This window comes from Canis aureus, chromosome 4, assembly GCF_053574225.1.
Source record: "Canis aureus isolate CA01 chromosome 4, VMU_Caureus_v.1.0, whole genome shotgun sequence".
Lineage (NCBI taxonomy): Eukaryota > Metazoa > Chordata > Mammalia > Carnivora > Canidae > Canis > Canis aureus.
The window spans coordinates 60,671,465-60,690,735 of record NC_135614.1 but is presented as its reverse complement, the minus strand read 5'-3'; the positions used below and the strand labels follow the sequence as shown (position 1 = coordinate 60,690,735).

At 53.1% G+C, this 19,271-nt stretch overlaps 1 protein-coding gene across 3 annotated transcripts in view; it reads right to left on the bottom strand.

The window, feature by feature from the left end:
* Window positions 1-17,695, bottom strand: part of CAMK2A (calcium/calmodulin dependent protein kinase II alpha) — a 64,940-nt gene extending 47,245 nt beyond the window's left edge. The window contains exons 1-2 of one of the 3 annotated variants that reach the window (XM_077895912.1): window positions 17,453-17,695; window positions 1,127-1,221 (exon numbers count right to left, since the gene is read on the bottom strand). In XM_077895912.1, coding sequence (XP_077752038.1) covers window positions 1,127-1,221; window positions 17,453-17,514 — 157 coding nt within the window. In that variant the 5' untranslated portion in view covers window positions 17,515-17,695. The remainder of the gene's footprint in view (window positions 1-1,126; window positions 1,222-17,452) is intronic. The other 2 variants (XM_077895914.1, XM_077895913.1) reach the window with 2 other exon arrangements.
* Between the last annotated feature and the right edge of the window lie 1,576 nt (window positions 17,696-19,271).

Genomic DNA, 19,271 nt, shown 5'->3' with positions numbered 1-19,271 from the left:
CCACCCCAGGGGGTCCCCGAGGCAGCTTAGACACTCTTCAGAGCCGGGATTGGATTTTTGAAGATAACCTTCCCCAACTCACTGACCGTGGTTACTATCATTACTGCTCTAACCACATGCCAAGGGCAAGAAGCAAGGCTCCTGGGCAGGCTTTCCAAGTTCCAATAACCGCCCAGATCACCAGGGTATCTTATTAAAATGCAGATCCTGATTCCTTAAGTCTGCCAACAAGAATTTGCATTTATAACAATCCCCTGATGATGCTGACACTGCTGGTCTTATTACAACTTCCAAACTGGAATTACCTGGAGATTTTTCCCAAACCCAGGTCACACCCCACACTGACTAAGTCACCACTTCCAGGGGTGGGGCCCAGGCATCAGGAGTTCTTGAAGCTCTCCAGGGGTTCCAGGGTGCAGATGGGTTTGGGAGCCACTGTTCTAGGGAATATTTAGGGATGAGACAGCAGACTGGGGTGGCTGAAACAGAACGTACCTGGAGTTACTGGACAGTGATAGAGTGCTGAGATGTGTTAGGTGCTGTCCTAGGTACTGGGTATAACAGGGAATGAGACCTATCCTCACCATCTTGGAGCTTATCTTCAAGATGCATGTTAAATATGGGACCAAGCCAGTAAATGGGATAAGTCCAGTTTGGGGTAAAGCCACAGATAAGGTAAACAGTAATGACAGATATACAATGAGGGAGACACCCTCAGATTTAGGGATCAAGGAAATCTCTCAAAGAATGTGACATTGAGCTGAGACCCGGAGGTTGAGAAAGGGCCAGCCTTGTAAAGAGCCAGGTAAGGGAATGGTGGGTGCACAGGTATGGAGATGAGAAAGGAAGCAAGTGGCAGAAGAGCAGGGAAAGGAGTCCCACCTGGCACCTTACCCTTCACCTGAGTGGGAGAGAGAGCGAGCCTGGCCTGAGAGGCTGTGACCTCCTGCCTAGATCCCCCAAGGAAGGAAAATGGAGGGATCTGTTCTCATAATACCCACAGGAAGAATGATCTCTCCACTGCAGCATCACCTGGGGACAAACCCAGGTCCCGGTTCGTTCTAAACCAAGGCGTAGAGGGAAGAAGTGCCCCAGAGGGTGGGCACGGCATGGATCTGCCACCTACCTCTGGCTGAGAGCTTTTTGGTGTTGATGATCTTAGCAGCATACTCCTGGCCAGCCAGCACCTTCACACACCTGCGTACCACTGAGAAGGCTCCCCTAGGAGGACAGAGAAGGCAAAGGAAGTAAGGAAGCGTCCAAGGGAAGCATTGCTAGGACATGCCAAAGTTCATGCATCTGTACCATGCTAGCTAGGGAACCCTCCTGCAGGGCTGCTTAAGCTCCCAGGGGCTGCTGTGGCCTGACTCTGGGACAGGGCAGGGCTGGAGACCCAGGAAAACCCCTGCTAGCAGATTACGAGGGCCTTGGCCTCATGAGATGAGCCTCCCAGGGTTGTAATAAGTTGGGCTCACCAAGTTCTAAAACATCAGAATCTTCTACCCATTTTCACTTATTTTCCACTGTACACAGTGTTCTGCTTTGACCAGTTAGTCTTTATTCTTACATTTAAGTTTCTTATTGCCAAAAGAACGCATTTTATGAGAAAAAAAAAAACTCTTCAAAGTCAGTTATGCCATGCCTTGCACAAAATGTGGTGAAATCTAGAAAAGAGTGTGTGTTATCCCTCTGTTTATTCCTGAACAGAGGGCAATGAGGGCACTGGGCACTTCTCGCAAACTTTCTAGTGAACAAAAGGTGCCTATTCTTTTTTAAAAAATAAAATAAAACATAAATATTAAAAAAAAATAAAAATAAAACATCAGAATTACGTAGTGTCAGAATCACAGAATCCAGGTCTCTGAAAGATTTTAGTTTTCCATTCTTTGAGTAGGTAACATATCAACATGGTTCAGAGTTCAAAAGATACAAAAATGTAGATAGTAAGAAGTCTCCCTCTCACCCCTGTACCCTAGTCTCCAAGGTCCCGTCCCCAGGGACAGACGGCATTATCAGGTCCACGAGCATCTTTCCACAAATACTCTCCCCCACACAACAGGTATGGCACTTTGCATGCTGTTCTGCACCCTCCTTTTTTCAGGAAATATTTTGCCGGTACTCCTTCCATACTGTAATATGAAAAGCTCCTCATTATTTGATGTCCTATAATTTACCTCACCAGTCCCCTATCGATGAGCAATTAGGTTAGTTCAGTCCATATTACAAAAAGTACTGCAATGACTGATCTTACATGTGTGCATTAGAATTACGTTGCCCATGCGTGCATGTGTCTGTGGATAAACTTCAAGAACTGTATTATTAGGTCAAAGGGTAGGTGTTATTGGTAATTTTGATAGATGTTGGGAGATTATCCATCTTAGAGATTGTACCAACTGACTTTCCCTAATATGTGAAGGGACCACCTCTCCCCTGTCCAAGGTGTGTTATCAAACTTTCTTATCTTTGCTAGAGAGACAGGTGGGAAATGGTGACTCAGTGTATGCTTGATCGTAATTCTACTGAGGCCGAGCATCTTTTCACATGTTTTAAGAGGCTCCTGGGACTCAAAGTATTGGTGGTTGGAAAAAAATTTGGGGCGAGGACTGTGAGTTTCAGTGCTTACATGGGTACATTGATTATTGCCATGTGGAATGTGGCCCACTTCCCAGATTATTCAATTTTTCTTTTTTTAAAAGATTTTATTTATTTGAGAGAGAGAGAGAGCATGAGTGAGTGGAGTGAGAGGCAAAGGGAGAAGCAGACTCCCCGCTGAGCAGTGGGCCTGAGGTAGGGCTCAATGTTGGGCTGGATCCCAGGACCCGAAGACCACGATCTGAACCAGAGGCAGCCACTTAACCAGTTGAGCCACCCAGGCTTCCCAGATTGTTCAATTTTTCAATAAAGCCTGAAGTCTGGCTACTTATGTGAAATTTCCCAATTTTTAAATACTGGCATCTTATTCCAAAAAACAAAACAAAACAAAACAATTTGACCATAGTGTCTCGTCAGAAAACCAAGTGTGAGGGTGAGATCTCACATCTCAGAACTATGCCATACCTCCTACCTCAAAGGTCATCTGGTGCAACTACTTCATATCACAGAGGAGGCCCCTACAGAGTTGGACACTGACTGTAGTCACTGCCATTAGCACCCTAACCGCAGACTAACGGCAAGAAGCAAGTGTGTGGGCAGGTTTCCTCAATTTTAATGTGTATATGAGTCACCAGGGTGTCTTATTAAAACACTGATTCTGATTCCTTAAGTCAGGAGTGGAGCTCAAGACTCTGAGCTCCACTGTAGCTTAGTGTAGACGGCTTACATAGCTAGCCATGGGCAGGGCCAGGCCGAACTCAGTATTTGCACTCCCCCACCAGGGGAGCCTGCCACATCTGGGTTCCTGACACGGCCATGCCTCATCACATCCTCCAAACTTTGATCCCCTATCCTGAGCACGAGGGTGGGTGCAAGCCCAGGAAGCCTGAAGGCTGGCACAGATGCCCTCTCTGCACACACCCTGGCATGGTGTCCCTCATTTCGTGTCTGAGCATCATGAATGGAGCAGATGGAAAACTGGAGAGGGATGAGGAAGAAAGAGCCAGGTGGGTGCATGAGACCAGGAAATGTCAGAAAGCACTAGAAAGCATTAGACTATCCACTGGCACTAGAATTCCTGGGCAAGTGGATAGCCTCACACAGCAATGGACATTCCCTGGGATGTGCACCCTTGCTGTCCTTCCCCCACCCCACATGCCCCAGGAAAGCAGCAAGACCTGAGTCTCCCTCCCAGAGGAGCCTCCCTGTTAAGGACTCCCTTACCAGTGCTCCCAGAGCACTCCACCCTTCCCCATCTCCACCCTTCCCCACCTAGCCCAAGATCCTTTGGGATCTCTCGTCCTGTTTGTCCCTCCACCTGACGGTAAGTTCCTGCGGGGCCAGGACTTTGACTTTCTTCTCCACAGCCCTGTGCCCCGGTGCCCAATGTCTGCTACCAACCAATAGGGCCTCCATGAATGTTACTTGTAGAAGCAAGAAGCAGATTGAGTTCACAGTGAGAAACATAATGACACAGGGGAGTGGATTTTACAACAGGGTGTTGGGAATAGGAACAGGAATCTGAAGAAGGTAGGGCATAACCGGTCTCTCTCTCTCTCTCTCTCTCTCTCTCTCTCTCTCTCTTTTTTTAATATTTCACCTACTCATTCATGAGATACACACACAGAGAGAGAGATGGGCAGAGACACAGGCAGAGGGAGAGGCAGGCTCCATGCAGAGAGCCCGATGTGGGATTCGATCCTGAGCCTCTAGGATCAGGCCCTGGGCTGAAGGCGGCGCTAAACCACTGAGCCACCCAGGCTGCCCTACAACCCATCTCTCAAAGGTGCCCACCGCACCCAGACAGGGGGATGGACCCGAAGGCCTTCAGGTCCCTGCCCAGCTGGAGGCCATGATTCCCAAAGGGCCCAGGGGAGAGAGCATTTGAAGTGGCCCCTTCTGGGAAAGGTTGGAGAGCTCCTGTGAGAGCAGGAGCCTGGAAGGAGAGGCGCTGTAAGCTCCTGAGAGCAGAGGCTGGGTCTTGCCTCACTCCCCAGCAGCTAGCCCATGTTTGGTCCAGAGCTGGAGTTCAATTAACGTGGGATGGAGGGATGTAGGGGTGGTGGGAGGAAGGCAGCGAAGGAGGAATGGATATAATTTTTCCACTAAAGAAACAAATTCTAAGTAAAAAGTAAATAATGAAGTAAAATAATTCCATTCCAAGCAAAGATCTTAGACCAATGGTTATCAAACCAGCTGCTTTGGAATCCCTGTGGGGATATTAAAAAAAAAAAAAAAACACACACACACACATGCCAGGGCCCTACCCAGACTTAACCAAACCAGAACCTCTGGGCAGGGGCACAAGTGATCTGTATTTTTGTTTAACACACGGTCCAGATGATTGTTTCCTTCCCGCCCGCCCTCTGGGGAAGACCTGCTAGATGCCCTGACATCAGCACTGACGGTGCTGTCACACGACACTCTATGCAGGGACGCCTGACAGCCCCATGAACCTGGGCTCTGCCCAAGGAGCTGAGGACCTAAGAGCCACATCTATAAAACAAGAGAAGGCTCATTTGCTAAACTTCCTTCTCGGAACACAATGCCAAGCTTTTGTATAAATCTTAGCTTCTAACTAGGAGTCCCTTTTTAAAAAGATTTTATTTATTTATTCATGAGAGACAGAGAGGCAGAGACATAGCCAGAGGCTCCCACGGGGAGCCTGATGCAGAACTCGATCCCAGGACCCTGAGATAATGACCTGAGCTGAAGGAAGATGCTTCACTGACTGAGCCCCCCAGGCACCCCTAACTAGAGGTTCTAACTAGGTTCTATCATGGGGAGGGAAGCTCCAGGGGCCATGTACCCACTGAAGGACATCCTGTGCCTCTGAGAGTAGGTATGTGCATTTTTTTCTGGGGCAAGGATGCATAGCTTTTAGCAGCTGCTCAGAGGGAGGAGTTTATCAAAACCAGTTCAGAGCTACTGATCCAGAGGGCACCAGCCTCTCAGGTACCCAGAATGTATCCTCCTTTTAAATGGGCACCATTAAGGAGAAGGAGAAGCTCCTTCTCGACCACTGCAGCACTGCAGAGCTGGAACTAGGATCCTCATTTAACAGATGGGGAAACTGAGGCTTCAAGCAAACAGGAATACTCCTAGTGGGTCTGTGAAGAGGATCCAGGTCCCCTGCACTTGTTCTTCTGACTTCACCAAAGGCAGGAAAGTGTGACCCTCAAGATCAGGGGTTTCTGGGCTCACAAAGCTCTGTAGTCTGATTGTGACATCCTCAACTGTGATACTGAACTTGACACTTCACCTCTGTTTCCTTCTGCAAAATGGGGGCGATAATAGCATCTTCCTCCTGGGTTTGCTGGGGAGATCAAGGGAAGTAACACAAGCGAAACACTGCTCACAGTGCCAGGTACATAGAACATGGGGTGAGCAAAAGACCCAGGTCGGGGAGCCCCTCTTTCTACCTACGCAGCCTCAGGTCTCCATCCACAAGTGGGGAGGTTCATCTCTGCCTGCCATAGTGCTGGGGGTCAGGGGGATGGGGCCAGGGGCAGAGGAGAATCTGCAGCAGAAATGAGACTAACCTCCTCTCTCTTGTAGCTTTTGCTTTAAAAAGGCCTATTTCTGTATTACCATCCTGCATGAGCAAGTGGCCACAGCCTAGCAGCCTTGGCCAACAACAAAAAAATCCAGCCTAACCTTCCCACAGCCCTGAGATGACCAGGTGGCCTGCAGGTGACCAGGCAGGAGTTTGGAGACAGCACAAGGCAGAGAGGAGAGGAGAGCAACGTAGGGAGCTCAGGGTGGAAGGGACTGACGGGGTGCGGAGAAGGAGTGGTCCTGAGAGAAAGGGATGAGGTCTGCATGTGGGAACCCAGTGTGAGTGTCCCTGGATGGGTTCTGGGAGGGTCTACGAAGGTGTTCCTGGGTTCCAAGCGGTCAGGAAGGCATGTCTGCCCATGGCTGTGCGTGAGCGGCCCAGTCAGTGCCCTGCGTATGTGATTCCATGAGGCTCTGGGTGTGGCAAGGCACAGGTGCATCACCCTGGGTATGAAATATCTATCCACGTCAGCAAGCAGGTCACGGAGTGTGGGTAGGGAAGGGTGTGTGTGTGAGACAGACAGACACTGGAGGACCAAAATCTCAGCCCCCAGCCCTTGCTGGGATGTCGCATGGGCCTTGCTTTCTTTCTCCACAACATGGGGATGCGGGTGGGAATGAGGCTAAATAGTACAGACCCCTTTTCCATCTGTAATATTCTATACCAGGACATTCTGTGATGGAGGAAATAATCTGTGTTGCTCAGTGTGGCAGCCACTAGCTTCATATAGTTATGGAGCAATTGAAATATGGCTAGTAGGACTGAAGAACTGAATTTTTGACTTTATTTCATTTGAGCAGCCGTATGTGGCCGGTAACCACCATACTGGGTAGTGAAGCTCTGTGAGGATAAGAACAGGGCCCCCCCAGAGTTCAGATCGTGGTGCAGCCACTTACTGGCAAGCTACTTAACCTTCATAAGCCTGTAAAATGTAAATCAGCATAGTACCCACCCTGTGCAGTTGTTTCAGGGATTCAATGAGATATAATAAGGTATGCAATGGGTTTAGCACAGTCCCCGGAGTCTAGTAAATGCTCAAGAAACAACGCCTTTTATAGGCATCATTATCTACGAAGTGATGAGAACAGCTGGCATCATCAGAAACAAAATGGACCTTGTTTGCCAAGCTCGGGGAAGAGGAAAGCCAGGGGAGGAGGTGGGGGGGCCGCGGTGAGGAGGGGAAGGGGCCGCTCCCCTATGTGTGGGCACTTGCAGGCACGGAGGCCCCACCCTGCCCTCCAGCAGACAGATGGAGAGGGCATGGGGAGGGTGGGTCCAGCACGGCTGAGGATGTGGGAACGTGCTAATGGGCCGTGAAAAGCAGATTCACACTGGGAAATTGCTTTCTGGCTGCCTGGCAGTCCCGGTGTCCTGGGAGTTGCTGGCTGTCAGCCCGCAAGGGGGCTCACCACTCTCTCTGGCCCAAACAGCCCAAGATGCTGACATGGAAGCCAGGTGAGCACCGGAGCATCCGATGGGGGAGTTGGAAGACCTGGGTCCTCACCCAGCTTGGCCACCAGCTTGCTTATTCTCTGGCCCCTCATTTGAAAGATGGGGATGAGGACCCGCAGCCACACTTCCTCCTGGGCCATTTGGGAGAAGTGTCTCCTGCACAGGGATGGGAAGAGTTTCCTGCTACCCAAGACTGCCTCTGGCCAATTTCCTCTAAAGTAAACCTCCTCACCTTTACTCTGAGCTGCCCAGAGCCCAGGGCAGACCCCTGGGTCTCAGCAGATGGAAGACTGTTTATGGGGGCCTTCTGGAGACAGCACAGTCACCAAGCCCACCCCCCTCCACTCTGGACTCCTTAAGGATCTGATTGTCCTGGGTTCTGACGATTATTAGGGTCTTCTCTTCACTGGCCGCTTCCTCACACACACACAGGTCTCCCTTATTCTGAACAAACAAAAAAAAACATCCTGCTCCCCCCAGTTTTTAAAATTAAAAACCAAGAACCTTTCTCTCAACCCAGCAGCTTGGTCCACTTCCCTCCTCCCTCTTTGCTGCCAAACTTCCAGAAGAAGTGTCCGATATCTGCTGCCTCCTCTTTCCACCTCCCACGCTCCATGAACCCACCACAATCTGGTGCCCACCCCCGGGCTCCCTGGAAGAAGCTGTGCCAGGCCTGCCCACCCCATGCCCCCCCCCAGCCCCTGCAGCCCCAACGGGCCTGATCCACTTTGCCAGCCCCACACCAGGCAGCAACCGGCCCCACGGACCTCAGACTTTGAAGCCTGTCCTCCCTTTCATTTCTAGGTGGCTGCACTCTCCCTGGCACCCTGCCTTGCTTTCCCTACCTCCTCTCCCGCCAATCACTGCTCCCCGTTCTCTCTCCACTGCCCTCTTACCACTTCCCTCCATCCCCACCACCTGGGCGTCAGCTGGGAATCCCTGGGGAGGCTCTGGGTGGTCACGAACACACCTAAAATTTAAATGAAATGATTCTATGTCTGTGCATTATTTTGGGCAGAGGATGCATATTTTCCATCAGCTTCACAAAGGTTTCTGTGATCCCACTGCCCCTGCAAATGGTAAAAGCCACGGACCATCACGTAAGATTGAAATCTGCTTCTCTACAGCCCTTTCTCTCTCCAGAATTCCAGTCCTAAGTTTCTTTTTCAATTTTTTTCCCAGTCTTGAGTTTCTAGCCACTCACCATCTTGCCTGGATGCTACATGGCAGGCAGCTCATAATCAAAGTCCAGTCTCCTCAGGAAAGTCTCCCCACTCTCGATTAAGATACCTAAGCATTCTACCTCTCTGAGATGAGCTGGGGTGATTCCAGAAAGTTCCTGGTGAATGCAGGCAGACCTGTTATCTGTGAGAGGATTAGCATCCTGAACCTCTTGATGGTCAGAAAGTCACAGCCCAGGTTAGCTGATCTGATTACTCAGCAGAGAGCAAGGCCTAGGGGTAAGGAAGCCAGAGCAGAAGGAGTCAGAATGCTCTGGGCTGGCCCCCAGAGCAGCTCCACCGAGGGGCCAGGGTGTGGGCTACGTGTGGCTGCATGAGGAGCTCCTATGCCCAGTAAGATCTTCCCATTGAGGTCCACCCTTTCCCCATTTCACAGATGAAGAAATAGGCCAAGACCCTGAACCCAGGACTCCCAACTCATTGTCCATTGCTCTCTCCAGTACCCATACTCTCAGATCAGAGGGGGCCCTGACCTGGGATCCACAGATGGGCTTTAGGGCCAGAGGGGTCTGTGGGAAATAAGATACACATTATGTAGGTTGTCGTTGAGTATGCGTTTTTCGGGGGGAAAGTGCCTGTGGGTCCTATGAGATTCTCTGAGGGCTCCTAGATTTCCAGAATAGTTAAAAAGCTGGAGTCAGATTTGCTGAGAAACAAAAGGGATATCCTGTTTCCACAGCATCCACCTTCCAGGGCTTTGAGCAAATCCCTTCACCTGGTTGGCCTAAGTTTGCCCATCTGCGAAATCAACTGTGGCTCATTTTTAAACCTGCTCTTTCTTCTTATGTATTTCTTTTCAAGCCGCAATGCCCTTTTATTTTTTTTAAATTTTATTTATTTATTCATGAGAGACACAGAGAGAGAGAGGCAGAGACACAAGCAGAGAGAGAAGCAGGCCCCATGCAGGAAGCCTGACACGGGACTCGATTCTGAGCCTCCAGGATCACAACCTGGGCCGAAGGCAGGCGCTAAACCGCTGAGCCACCCGGGCTGCCCGCAATGCCCTTTTAAAATAACAAACAAAACATAGCTATGCAGGTCCCCAAATGGCAAGTAAATCAGAGGACATAGAGACTGTGGGAGCTAGAGACCCCATTGGTTTGTTTTTTTCTCTTTTCTTCCCAGTTCACCACAGCACTACTGCCCAGAACTCCACAAACTACAACGTTTTACAGCCAGAAAATTCTAGGGCCTTATTACTGTAACCATACATCTCCCTCCTCCCATCCCCGGCTGCAGCCACCCACTGCCAGGCTCGAGAAGATGCTGCGGGGACTCAGTGTCTTTGAGCTGTCCTCCACCCCACAGGCCTGCCCTATGCCAACCCAGCAGAAGTCTCGTGGGGGACACAGAAGGCCTGGGAACCGGAAGATTCTGTTTGCTGCAGGGAACATTGAACCAACAGAAGTCCCAACATATTTCTTGTTTTGGCTGCGCACAGGTTTTCTTGAATGGGTTACAAAAAGGGAAATTGGAAAACCTTCAAAGACCTTGGAGACAGGACCGGAGGAGACAGAGCAGGGGGGACACGGAGGGTCTGCTTTCTTCCCGGGCTCCATGCACCTGCACGCCCTGAGGGCTTTCAGAGGCCCAGAGAGAGAAGCTCCAAGGGCATAAGAGGGCCAAGCACCAGACTGGAAAGGGGCTAGAGTGCCCTATTCTTGCGTGTCATTGGCTTGTGTGACTTCGGGCAGGCCCTGGCCCTCTTGGGCCTGAGTTCTCCATCCGTAAGACAGAAGAGCACCCTTCACTCCAATGTTCTCCGTGAGACAGGATATTCTGGCCCCTAAACCATCTCCCACTTCACGCTTACGGCATCGCACCGGCGAGGGCAGGAGGAAGATGGGGTGAGGGAGGACTTGAGCGGGCGCACGCCTGCTGTCAGAGCGCTTCCTACCTCCCGAGGCCTGTCCAGCTGGGAAGGGGGGGCGGCGGTGGAAGGGGAGCCCTTCTGATAATTCGGAAGTCCTGCCTGTGCAGAGCTGAACTCCGCCTCCGTGGTCCTCTATACACTTTTGGCTCTGCTCAGGACATGCCTGCGGAGAGGAGGGAAGAGGACACCCTCCACCCCACTCCGCGGGGTCCCTTCTTCCCACTCGAGTCCTCAGCTCCTCAGTTTTCTTTACTTGACTTGGCTCCCAGAACTTTACCACCCTGCCTGGCCCCCTCTTAGAGTTGATCTAGAAACAGTTTTTAGAATTCCTTCTAGGCCCTAAGCATCCAAAAGTTGGGGGCAGGCTGAAGAAGCCTAAAAAGAGTAGGACCACCAGCTTCCCCAGGTCAGATGTGCTCCATCAAACTACACACCTCAGAGCCTTTGCCTTTGCTGTTCCCATTCCGAGGAACACTCTTCCACCCTCTCCCTTCTCGTTCATTCTGATTCAACCTCCAGCTCCCCGGTGTCACCTCCTCAGGAGAGCCTTCCCTGATACCTAGTTGTGGTCTCTGCATCTCATAGCTCCGTGATTGTGCTCATAGTCCTTATCTAGCATTTAAATAATAACTTCCGGCAGCCTGGGTGGCTCAGTGGTTTAGCACCTGCCTTCAGCCCAGGGTCTGTTCCTGGAGACCAAGGATTGAGTCCCATGTCGGGCTCCCTGCATGGGACCTGCTTCTCCCTCTGCCTGTGTCTGCCTCTCTCTGTGTTTGTCTCTCATGAATAAATAAATAAAATCTTTAAAAATATAAATAAATAAATACATACATACATACATACATACATACATACATACATACTTCTGGGGGCACCTGGGTGGCTCAGTGGGCCAAGCGTCCAACTCCTGATCTCAGCTCAGGTCTTTTTTTTTTTAATATTTTATTTATTTATTCAGGAGAGACACACAGAGAGAGGCAGAGACATAGGCAGAGAGAGAAGCAGACTCCTCGTGGGGAGCCTGATGCTGGACCTGATCCCAGGATCCTGGGATCACGACCTGAACCAAAGGCAGATGCTCAACCACTGAGCCAGCCAGATGCCCCTTAGCTCAGGTCTTGATCTCAGGGTTGTGAGTTCAAGCCCCATGATGGGCTCCACGCCTGAAGTGATTTAATTAATGTCCGCTTCCCACTAGGCTATGAGCCCCAAGGGGCAGAGACTACATAAATCTTGCCTGTGGCACCTCCTGGGCATGGCCCAGGGCTGGAAGCAGAGAGTGGGCTCAGGAAATACTTGTTGCATAGATGCCAGAGTCACAGACATGTTTCTCCTTTTACGTGACCCAGAGGCCTTCAACCATTTCTGGCACAGATGCCTTGGGGGCAGTCACACCCTGCGAGGACCTGGAGGGCCTGGGCTGGGCCTCAGCAGGGTGGGGGGCTTGCTCTGGGGGCTGTGCCAGCCTGGCCTGGGGTGTCAGAGGAGCTCAGAAGGGCAGCATGCATGCAGGAGAGGGTGGACTGTGCCACAGGGACCCGCACAGAAAGAGGGAAAGGCAGGGTTGGGGAGCATGTCCTGTGCTGTTCCCACTCTGAGGAACATGCAGAAGCCCAGTCAGCATCATTTTGCTTTCCCTGTACTGGGGGGTAGACTTGTGCTGGATGCCCTGTGTGTGGGAGCCAGTGTGTGTGTGTGTGTGTGTGTGTGTGTGTATGTGTGTGTGTGTAACAGGATGCGGGCATTGCATCCCAAGGCTCTGCCCTTGCCTCCTGAGAAGGCCAGGTCCTCGGACTGCAGGGCTGCTGGCAGCAGTGTCACTGTGTGCTTGTGCAGGGAGGCAGGCGGGCAGGAGGGATGCTCGGCAGAGTGTCAGTGTGTCTCAGCCTGTGTGGGGGTGGCTGTGCGGGGGTGGAGGGCTGCGGCATGCACCAGAACATGTGCGTGCCTGCCGCTCGCTTGGATGGCTTGGAGGGGGAGGAAGGAGAGTCTGTCCCCTTCCCTGTTCCTGCCACCCCACCCCCACCCCACCTTGAAGACCTACCCCCCCCCCCCCCCCCCCGCCAATGCCCCGACTTCCCATCCTTGGCCTTTGGCCCCTGCATGTGATCTGGTCCCCTACCTCGACTTTAACAACCTCTCCCTCTGGCCTGGGGCTATTTTTCTCTGGGTGTTGGTTTCACCATCCAGGTTATAAATAGACAGTGTATTGGTCCTTCCAGTTCTGATGTTCTGGGAGTCTAAAGGGTAGCACCTCTAGTGGGGCATTTTGGCATCTGCAGAGTTATTCTCATCCCCATTTCACAGGTGGTAAAGTTGGGATCCTCACAGGGTGGCCCAGTCAATTAGAGGCAGAGTCATGATTAGAAAATAAGCCTCAGCTCAGCATCCTCTTATCCACAAGGCCATGGACCCCTCTTCCCTAGTAGCGTTCCTCAGACACAGCAGCAAGAGGGGTCCCTCTCAGGAGCTATCTCCCGCATATACAGGGTGCTGGACACCTGCACCCAGACCCTTCCACCTTCTCAAGCCTCAGCCTGCTTCTCTATCAGATGGCAAGTAAGCTCTCTGCCCCCTTCAGAGCTAATGAATGGAGAGGTGCCCCAATGGCCACAAAGCTCTGTGAATGTGAGAGGCTACTAGAAGCAAAATGAAAGCACACCCTCGTCGTTGGGTGGTACATGGGTGCCCAGGTGTTCTTGCTCCCCAACATTACCCCACTGAGTCTCCTGACAGCTCAGCCAGAGAAGGATGGGATTGCTGAACACATTTGACAGATGTTAGAGCTTGTATCCCATGAGAAAACCAAAGCACCTGGGACCCTGGGACCTCAGTGTGGGGAGCAGCCTCTGGGCCCCAGGTCCCCCAGCCCAGGCCCAGATCTTGATATACACCTTGGGGGTAAGAGCGGGCAGGAGGCCCCGGAGCCAGCTCTCGTCCATCCCTCGGCCCCCTGGGCTGGCCCCTGGAACCCCCATCCCCAGCTCAACACTGCCCTTGAGTCCATTTCAGATCCCAGTTTCTAGAGAAAGAGTGGGCTGCACTCTCTCCCGTCGCCCTCCCTCCCTCCCCCTCTCAAGTAAAATCTTCCAAGGCTTTTTCTGTACAACTCGGTGATTACACAGGCTGCAGGGCAATTCTCTGCCTCCCTAACCTCTCCTGGAAGTGGGATGTAAAGCCCAGAGAATGTCAAAGGCTGGAGGAGGCCTCCTCCTTCTCTGCCTCCTGGAACCTGACCCCTTCCCCCCTCCCATCCTGGCCTTCGGAGAAGGTGGGTTGTGCCAGGAGCTCTGGCGCAGCTGCCCAGACCCACTCTGACCACGAAGCTGCCATTACTGCAGCCTGCCTCCGAACACGCTCCTGTGCTCCTAAGGTCTGGCTCTTTATTTCTCTCATCTCCTGGGAGAAGGGAAGGTGGGGGTCAGGGAGGAATGAGTGAGCTAGTCTCTGAGTTCCACTTCAACCTTCTAGGAGACCTGGAATCAAGACCCTGGCTTACCTGAATCACATGCTGCAGTGGGACCTTTGTCCCTTAGCATCAAGGGCCCCCAGAAGCCCCTGTCCAGGGCCCGAACTCTGGACCGCACCCCACCAAGCTGGCTGCCCAGCAGGTGAGAGAAGTGCATCTGCTCTTACATCCATAACCAGCCCTACCCTGGGTTCCTAGGAGGCCTGCAGTCACAAGCCAGGCCTCACTGAGTAGGATGCCAGGAAGCCCTTGACAGGCACACGCCCTGCTCTCCAGCTGAGCAGCCCAGGGCCCTGCAGAAGGAGGGCCGAAGGCTCCGCTGTCAACTTGGCAGGACCGACTGCCCGGCCCTGGAGGTAGGCTCCTGGAATGGGGGCTCAGCTTCTGGGTGGTGACTGCAGTGTCCCAGCCGGCAGGGACTATGGGTTCACAGTTGAAGGCTGGGCCCTGCTAGCATCTTCCTGGCTTCTCCCTGCAGAAGAGGAGACGGGTCGGGCTCCTCCCCCAAGCCAGGCCAACTCCAGACAAAAGGTAAACATGTGGCAGGCCCCAGCTGCAGGCTTCAGCCTGCCTAGCCCTCTGACAGCTATGATCCCAGCAGCAGTTCCTGCTGAAGGCCCACTGTGTGCCGGGCTTGTCACCATATCTTCACGCGTGCCAGGTTATTTCATCCCCACATTTTATCTCCAGACCACAGGGGTAAGGATGCCATCATCTGGCCAGCGTCACAGAGATATGGGTGGCGAGCTCCAGAGCCTGGGCCATGTGCTGGGTGCTGCCCCTACCTGCTCCACTGGGCGCCTGGCCTAAAGCTGCCATGCAGAGCAGCAGCCCCGCTGCTCAGCGAAGTACCCTGGCCTTTTTAACCAGTCAGTGTTTTTTAACAGCATCAGAAGCATGAAGCCTCCTTCTTTCCAGGACAAGCATCCTTAACCCTAGGCCCATCCATTGCCTTCCTAACGTCCTGCAAGCTCCTGACGTTGCCCGCAACATTTTCGTAGGCTTGTGAGTTTCTCTGGAGGATGTAGACTTCGACTTTCATCAGATTCCTGGAGGAGTACACGACCTAAAAAAGGTTAGGAGCCCATACGGTTCTAGAAAGAAGAGGTCTGACATCGATCAGACATGGACCGGCCAAGCCTGCCACCCTCGGTTTCCTGTCGTGGTCACACCAGGGCCCCCTGTCCCCTGGAATTCTTTCCCTGCCCTGGTCCTGGCAGGCAGTGGGGTTGAGAAGGTTCGCGAAGGCTCTCTGCACCAAGTCGCCCCCACAGGACCCAGTCTTCATGATATCCATCTCCTCTTGGGGCAAAACATCACTTTTATTTTCACTTGAAGTGCCTGAGTCACATCTCAACTCCATTTCACTGCACTCTGTGACGCAGCCCTCCCAGCACCGAGCCTTGGTCATCCTCTGAAAGGCAGCTCCCAGCTAACCAGGGAATCCTTGCATTCCAGTGGGCACTGGAACCCCACTGAGCAGGGGCCCTGCACGCTCCAGCAGACAGCTACCGCCCACCCTGGCCCCCAGCACAAAAACACACTCAGAGACACAGAAAGTCTGAAGACAAGAGTGACCACACGTCTGCACATGAGTGTGTGTCTGTACAAGGGACCTGGTGTGTACCTGTGAGTGTCAGGGTAGCCTGCTATGCGATTGTGTGTGTGTGTGTGTGTGTGTGTGTGCAGGCAGTCTACTGTACACAGCCGCAGGCCCACCTCCCACACATATGCAGACACCAGCATGAGCTCACACATGCCTTCAACACCCACACTCCTACCAGAGCCTTTGGCCCAGGCCTTAACACGCATGCACATAAACCTTCCTGTGTGCGTGCACCCCCCCATTCCTCATACAAATGTACATAGCCAGACCCTAGAGGAACACCATCGTGCCCAAGTCCCACTCCGGCATCCTTGCGCAGACATATTTGCACATACCCAGACCTCACACACATTTTTCTGCTGACATGCACACAGCTCTGAACTGCCATACATGTGTACACACAGTGACGCATATTCACACCTTCACTCCCATGCCATCCGGCCAATGGTACCCCTTGGGTCACTTGCACATATTCACACTTGCAGGCTTTAAACATGATGCACACACCGGCACCTCCTCCTGGTGCACACACGTGAACTTGCATACTCTTTCATAGCACGCAAGTGTACCCTAGAGTCAGTCCCTACACAGCACACATCAAAATGCACACCTGCATGTGCATATCCGTACCTCACACAGGCAGCTACTAACAGGGCCCCTCTCCCCTGCACCCCTGCTGCTAGAGCAAGGACCACCCTGGGCACTGGAAACGCTTTGCCCAAGGGGCAAAATCTGCCTCACAACTGTACCCCTACCCTGATCCATCTCTGGAGCCTCCACAAACCTAGCTGGGGGCATCCAGAGTGTTCTCCTGATGCTCCACAACCTACTGGGCTATGCAAAGGGGCTCTTCTGTCCCCTCATCCTCCCACCTTTCTCTCCACACCAGTCATCAGGGGCATAACATGAGCTCTGGGGTTGGACAACTTTGCCAGGTACCATGAGCCCCTGCAATAGCAGTGCTCCCCCCAGCTTGCCTGATTGCCCCTCTTTGCCTCTCAACACCTAGGAAGCCCCATCAGTCCCTCGCTTATTCACCCCTGCTGCTGTACTGATGCCCTCTCCAAGAGAAGCTGGGGGGAGGGAAGAAGGGAAGGGGGGATGGAGGGAGGGAGGGACGGAGGGACGGAGGGACGGAGGGAAGAAGGGAGGGGATGGGCTTTCAGGAGAAGTTGGCTGTTCTGCACCCACACCATGGGTGCCTAAAGTCAAGAGGAACTACCTGGGAGATGTGAACTCTCTCCCACCAGAGGTGTCCAAGTTAAGGCCAGATGGACACCTCAAGAGAAAGTCAGCAGGGGGTTCTGGCCCTGGACTCAGCTGACTGGGAAGATCCTTCTCTAACCCTGAGTTTCTGAAAATCTGTGTGTGCCCAGACATGTGCTCTCAGGGATGTGAGTGTGTGTATGTGTTTGTATACATGCGTGCACACTGGCAGGTACCATCAACCCTTCACCCCTACATGCACAATCACCCAGCCGGCCTTGGCACATCTGTGCACCCGCAAACATGCCGACACCCAGCTCTGGGCACTCTGCACAGTGTCCCCAAATGCATGCAGCCTTCTCCCTGTGTATGCACAGGAAGCACGCAGGTGCACACCCCCTGCCCGTGACGCTGACCCCCTGCACCCTCCAGAACTCTCTGAGGTGCAACTCACTTTCCCAGTTCCTCGAAGAGCTGATACTCTTCTGTGAAGCGGGTGCAGGTGATGGTGGCCATCCTGGCGCTGGGCGGGCAGGCGAGGCGTGTGGCCGGAGGACCAGGACTGGGGCTCTGCTGCTCTGCTCCCGGAACCGGGGGCCACTCGCCTGCCTGTGCTGCTGAGTGCGAACCGAGAACCAGCTTGACTGACGAGCCCGGGGCTTCTGAGCAGGGCACTGTGGCTGCTCACAGCCTCGCGAGCCTTCGTCAGCATCCAGGTCCCCATGGCAACCACCTCCGAAACGCCCTGTTCCCGTTGCCCGGGTAACTGCCTCCCCAACACCTGCCTGCCTTCCACTGCGAAACCTGCTCCCGGACGCCCTGGCCCTAACCACACACAATACTGCAGGCCCATGTGGGCCCAGGGTGGGGCGACCCGGCACCCCCGAGGTGATGGACTGCAGGAGGGGCTCGAGGAGGGGGAGAAGAAGAAACTTAATCTACAAGTGATCTTCTCTCTTCCCACCTCCCCCACCTCCAACTGTGGGTCCCTTGTAGCAGACAGGATGGGATTAAGTGGGGCAAAAAGGCAGTTACCATGGTAACGGCCAGTGGGTGCCACATTCTGGGATGGTCCCCAGGAAAGACAGGATGCAGTTACCCTGGCAACTTCATCTCCTCTGGAGAGACAGGTATTGCCCCGTTGCCCTGGCAACAGCCGGGTTCTAAGGTTTACAGGAAGCGATGGCTAATTCATTGGGATCTCTCTCCCAATGGATCACTGTAGTCTGTAACTGTCTCTGCTCCCCTCTATATTTTGTTCTTGCCTCTGCCTCTGTCTTCCTTATGTCGCTCTCATTCTCTGCCACCTTGTCCATCATGCTGGCACTCTAGGTTGAGCGACAAGTGCAGAGGGGACATCAGGATTCTGGAGGGAAGTGCCCTGCCTGCCCGCTCACCCCCACCTCTCTCCTCCATCCCGTGCCCCCAGAGGGACCATGGAGATCTGGCCTCCTGGGGCACATGTCCCAGTTTCTGCTTGTGCTTCAAGTCAAGGTGAAAGAGGCGGAGGCGGCAGTGGGGAGGGAAGCATGGCCTGGCATGGAGGGGAGTGGCCATGGGCCTGTCCTGAAATCCTCATTCCCATTCTCCCTGCCAACTTCCACTCTTCAGGACAGCAGCCAGATCCATGGCCCCAAGATCCCACCCAAGCCCTCGGGGGTTCGGAAAGAAAATGGCTGGAGTTTAAGGATCTGAGTTCAACTCCAGCTCTGATGTTTATGAGCTGTGTGACCCTGGGAAAGTCACTGCCCCTCTCTGAGCCTCCAGCACCCTTTCTACAAAAACAGAACAAAGCTGCCACTGCAGAGGAAGTCTGTGAAGAAGGAGTGGGCTAAGGGCTGTGGAAGCCTTTGGGAAGTATGTAAACATGAGGCCTCTTTTTAGTTTCTGGAAGAGGAAATGGAAGGTCTAAAGTAGGACCATGACCACCCCCATCACTCTAGCTTGGACTGAGAATTTAACAGCTCACCAGGCTGAGGTCTGATGCCAGCCAGTGAGCCCAGGTGGGATAAAAGGATTCAGGATCCCAACCCTCTGAGTTGCTAACGCACCCCCTCTGAACCTCCAGATTGCCTTCATGGTCACCTCCCTTCCTGGACATGTTGTCTGCGTGTTGGTAATCCCCAACCCTAGCAGGTACCTGGCTCACTATGTTAGGTCCAGGGGCCCCCAGAAGCCTCTGGGCACTCTCTCCCACAATTTTGCCCCTCTTCCTGGGCATCAAGGGTAAGAGAGAATGATAGAATGCCTCTCCTGAGGCAGGATGCAGCCAC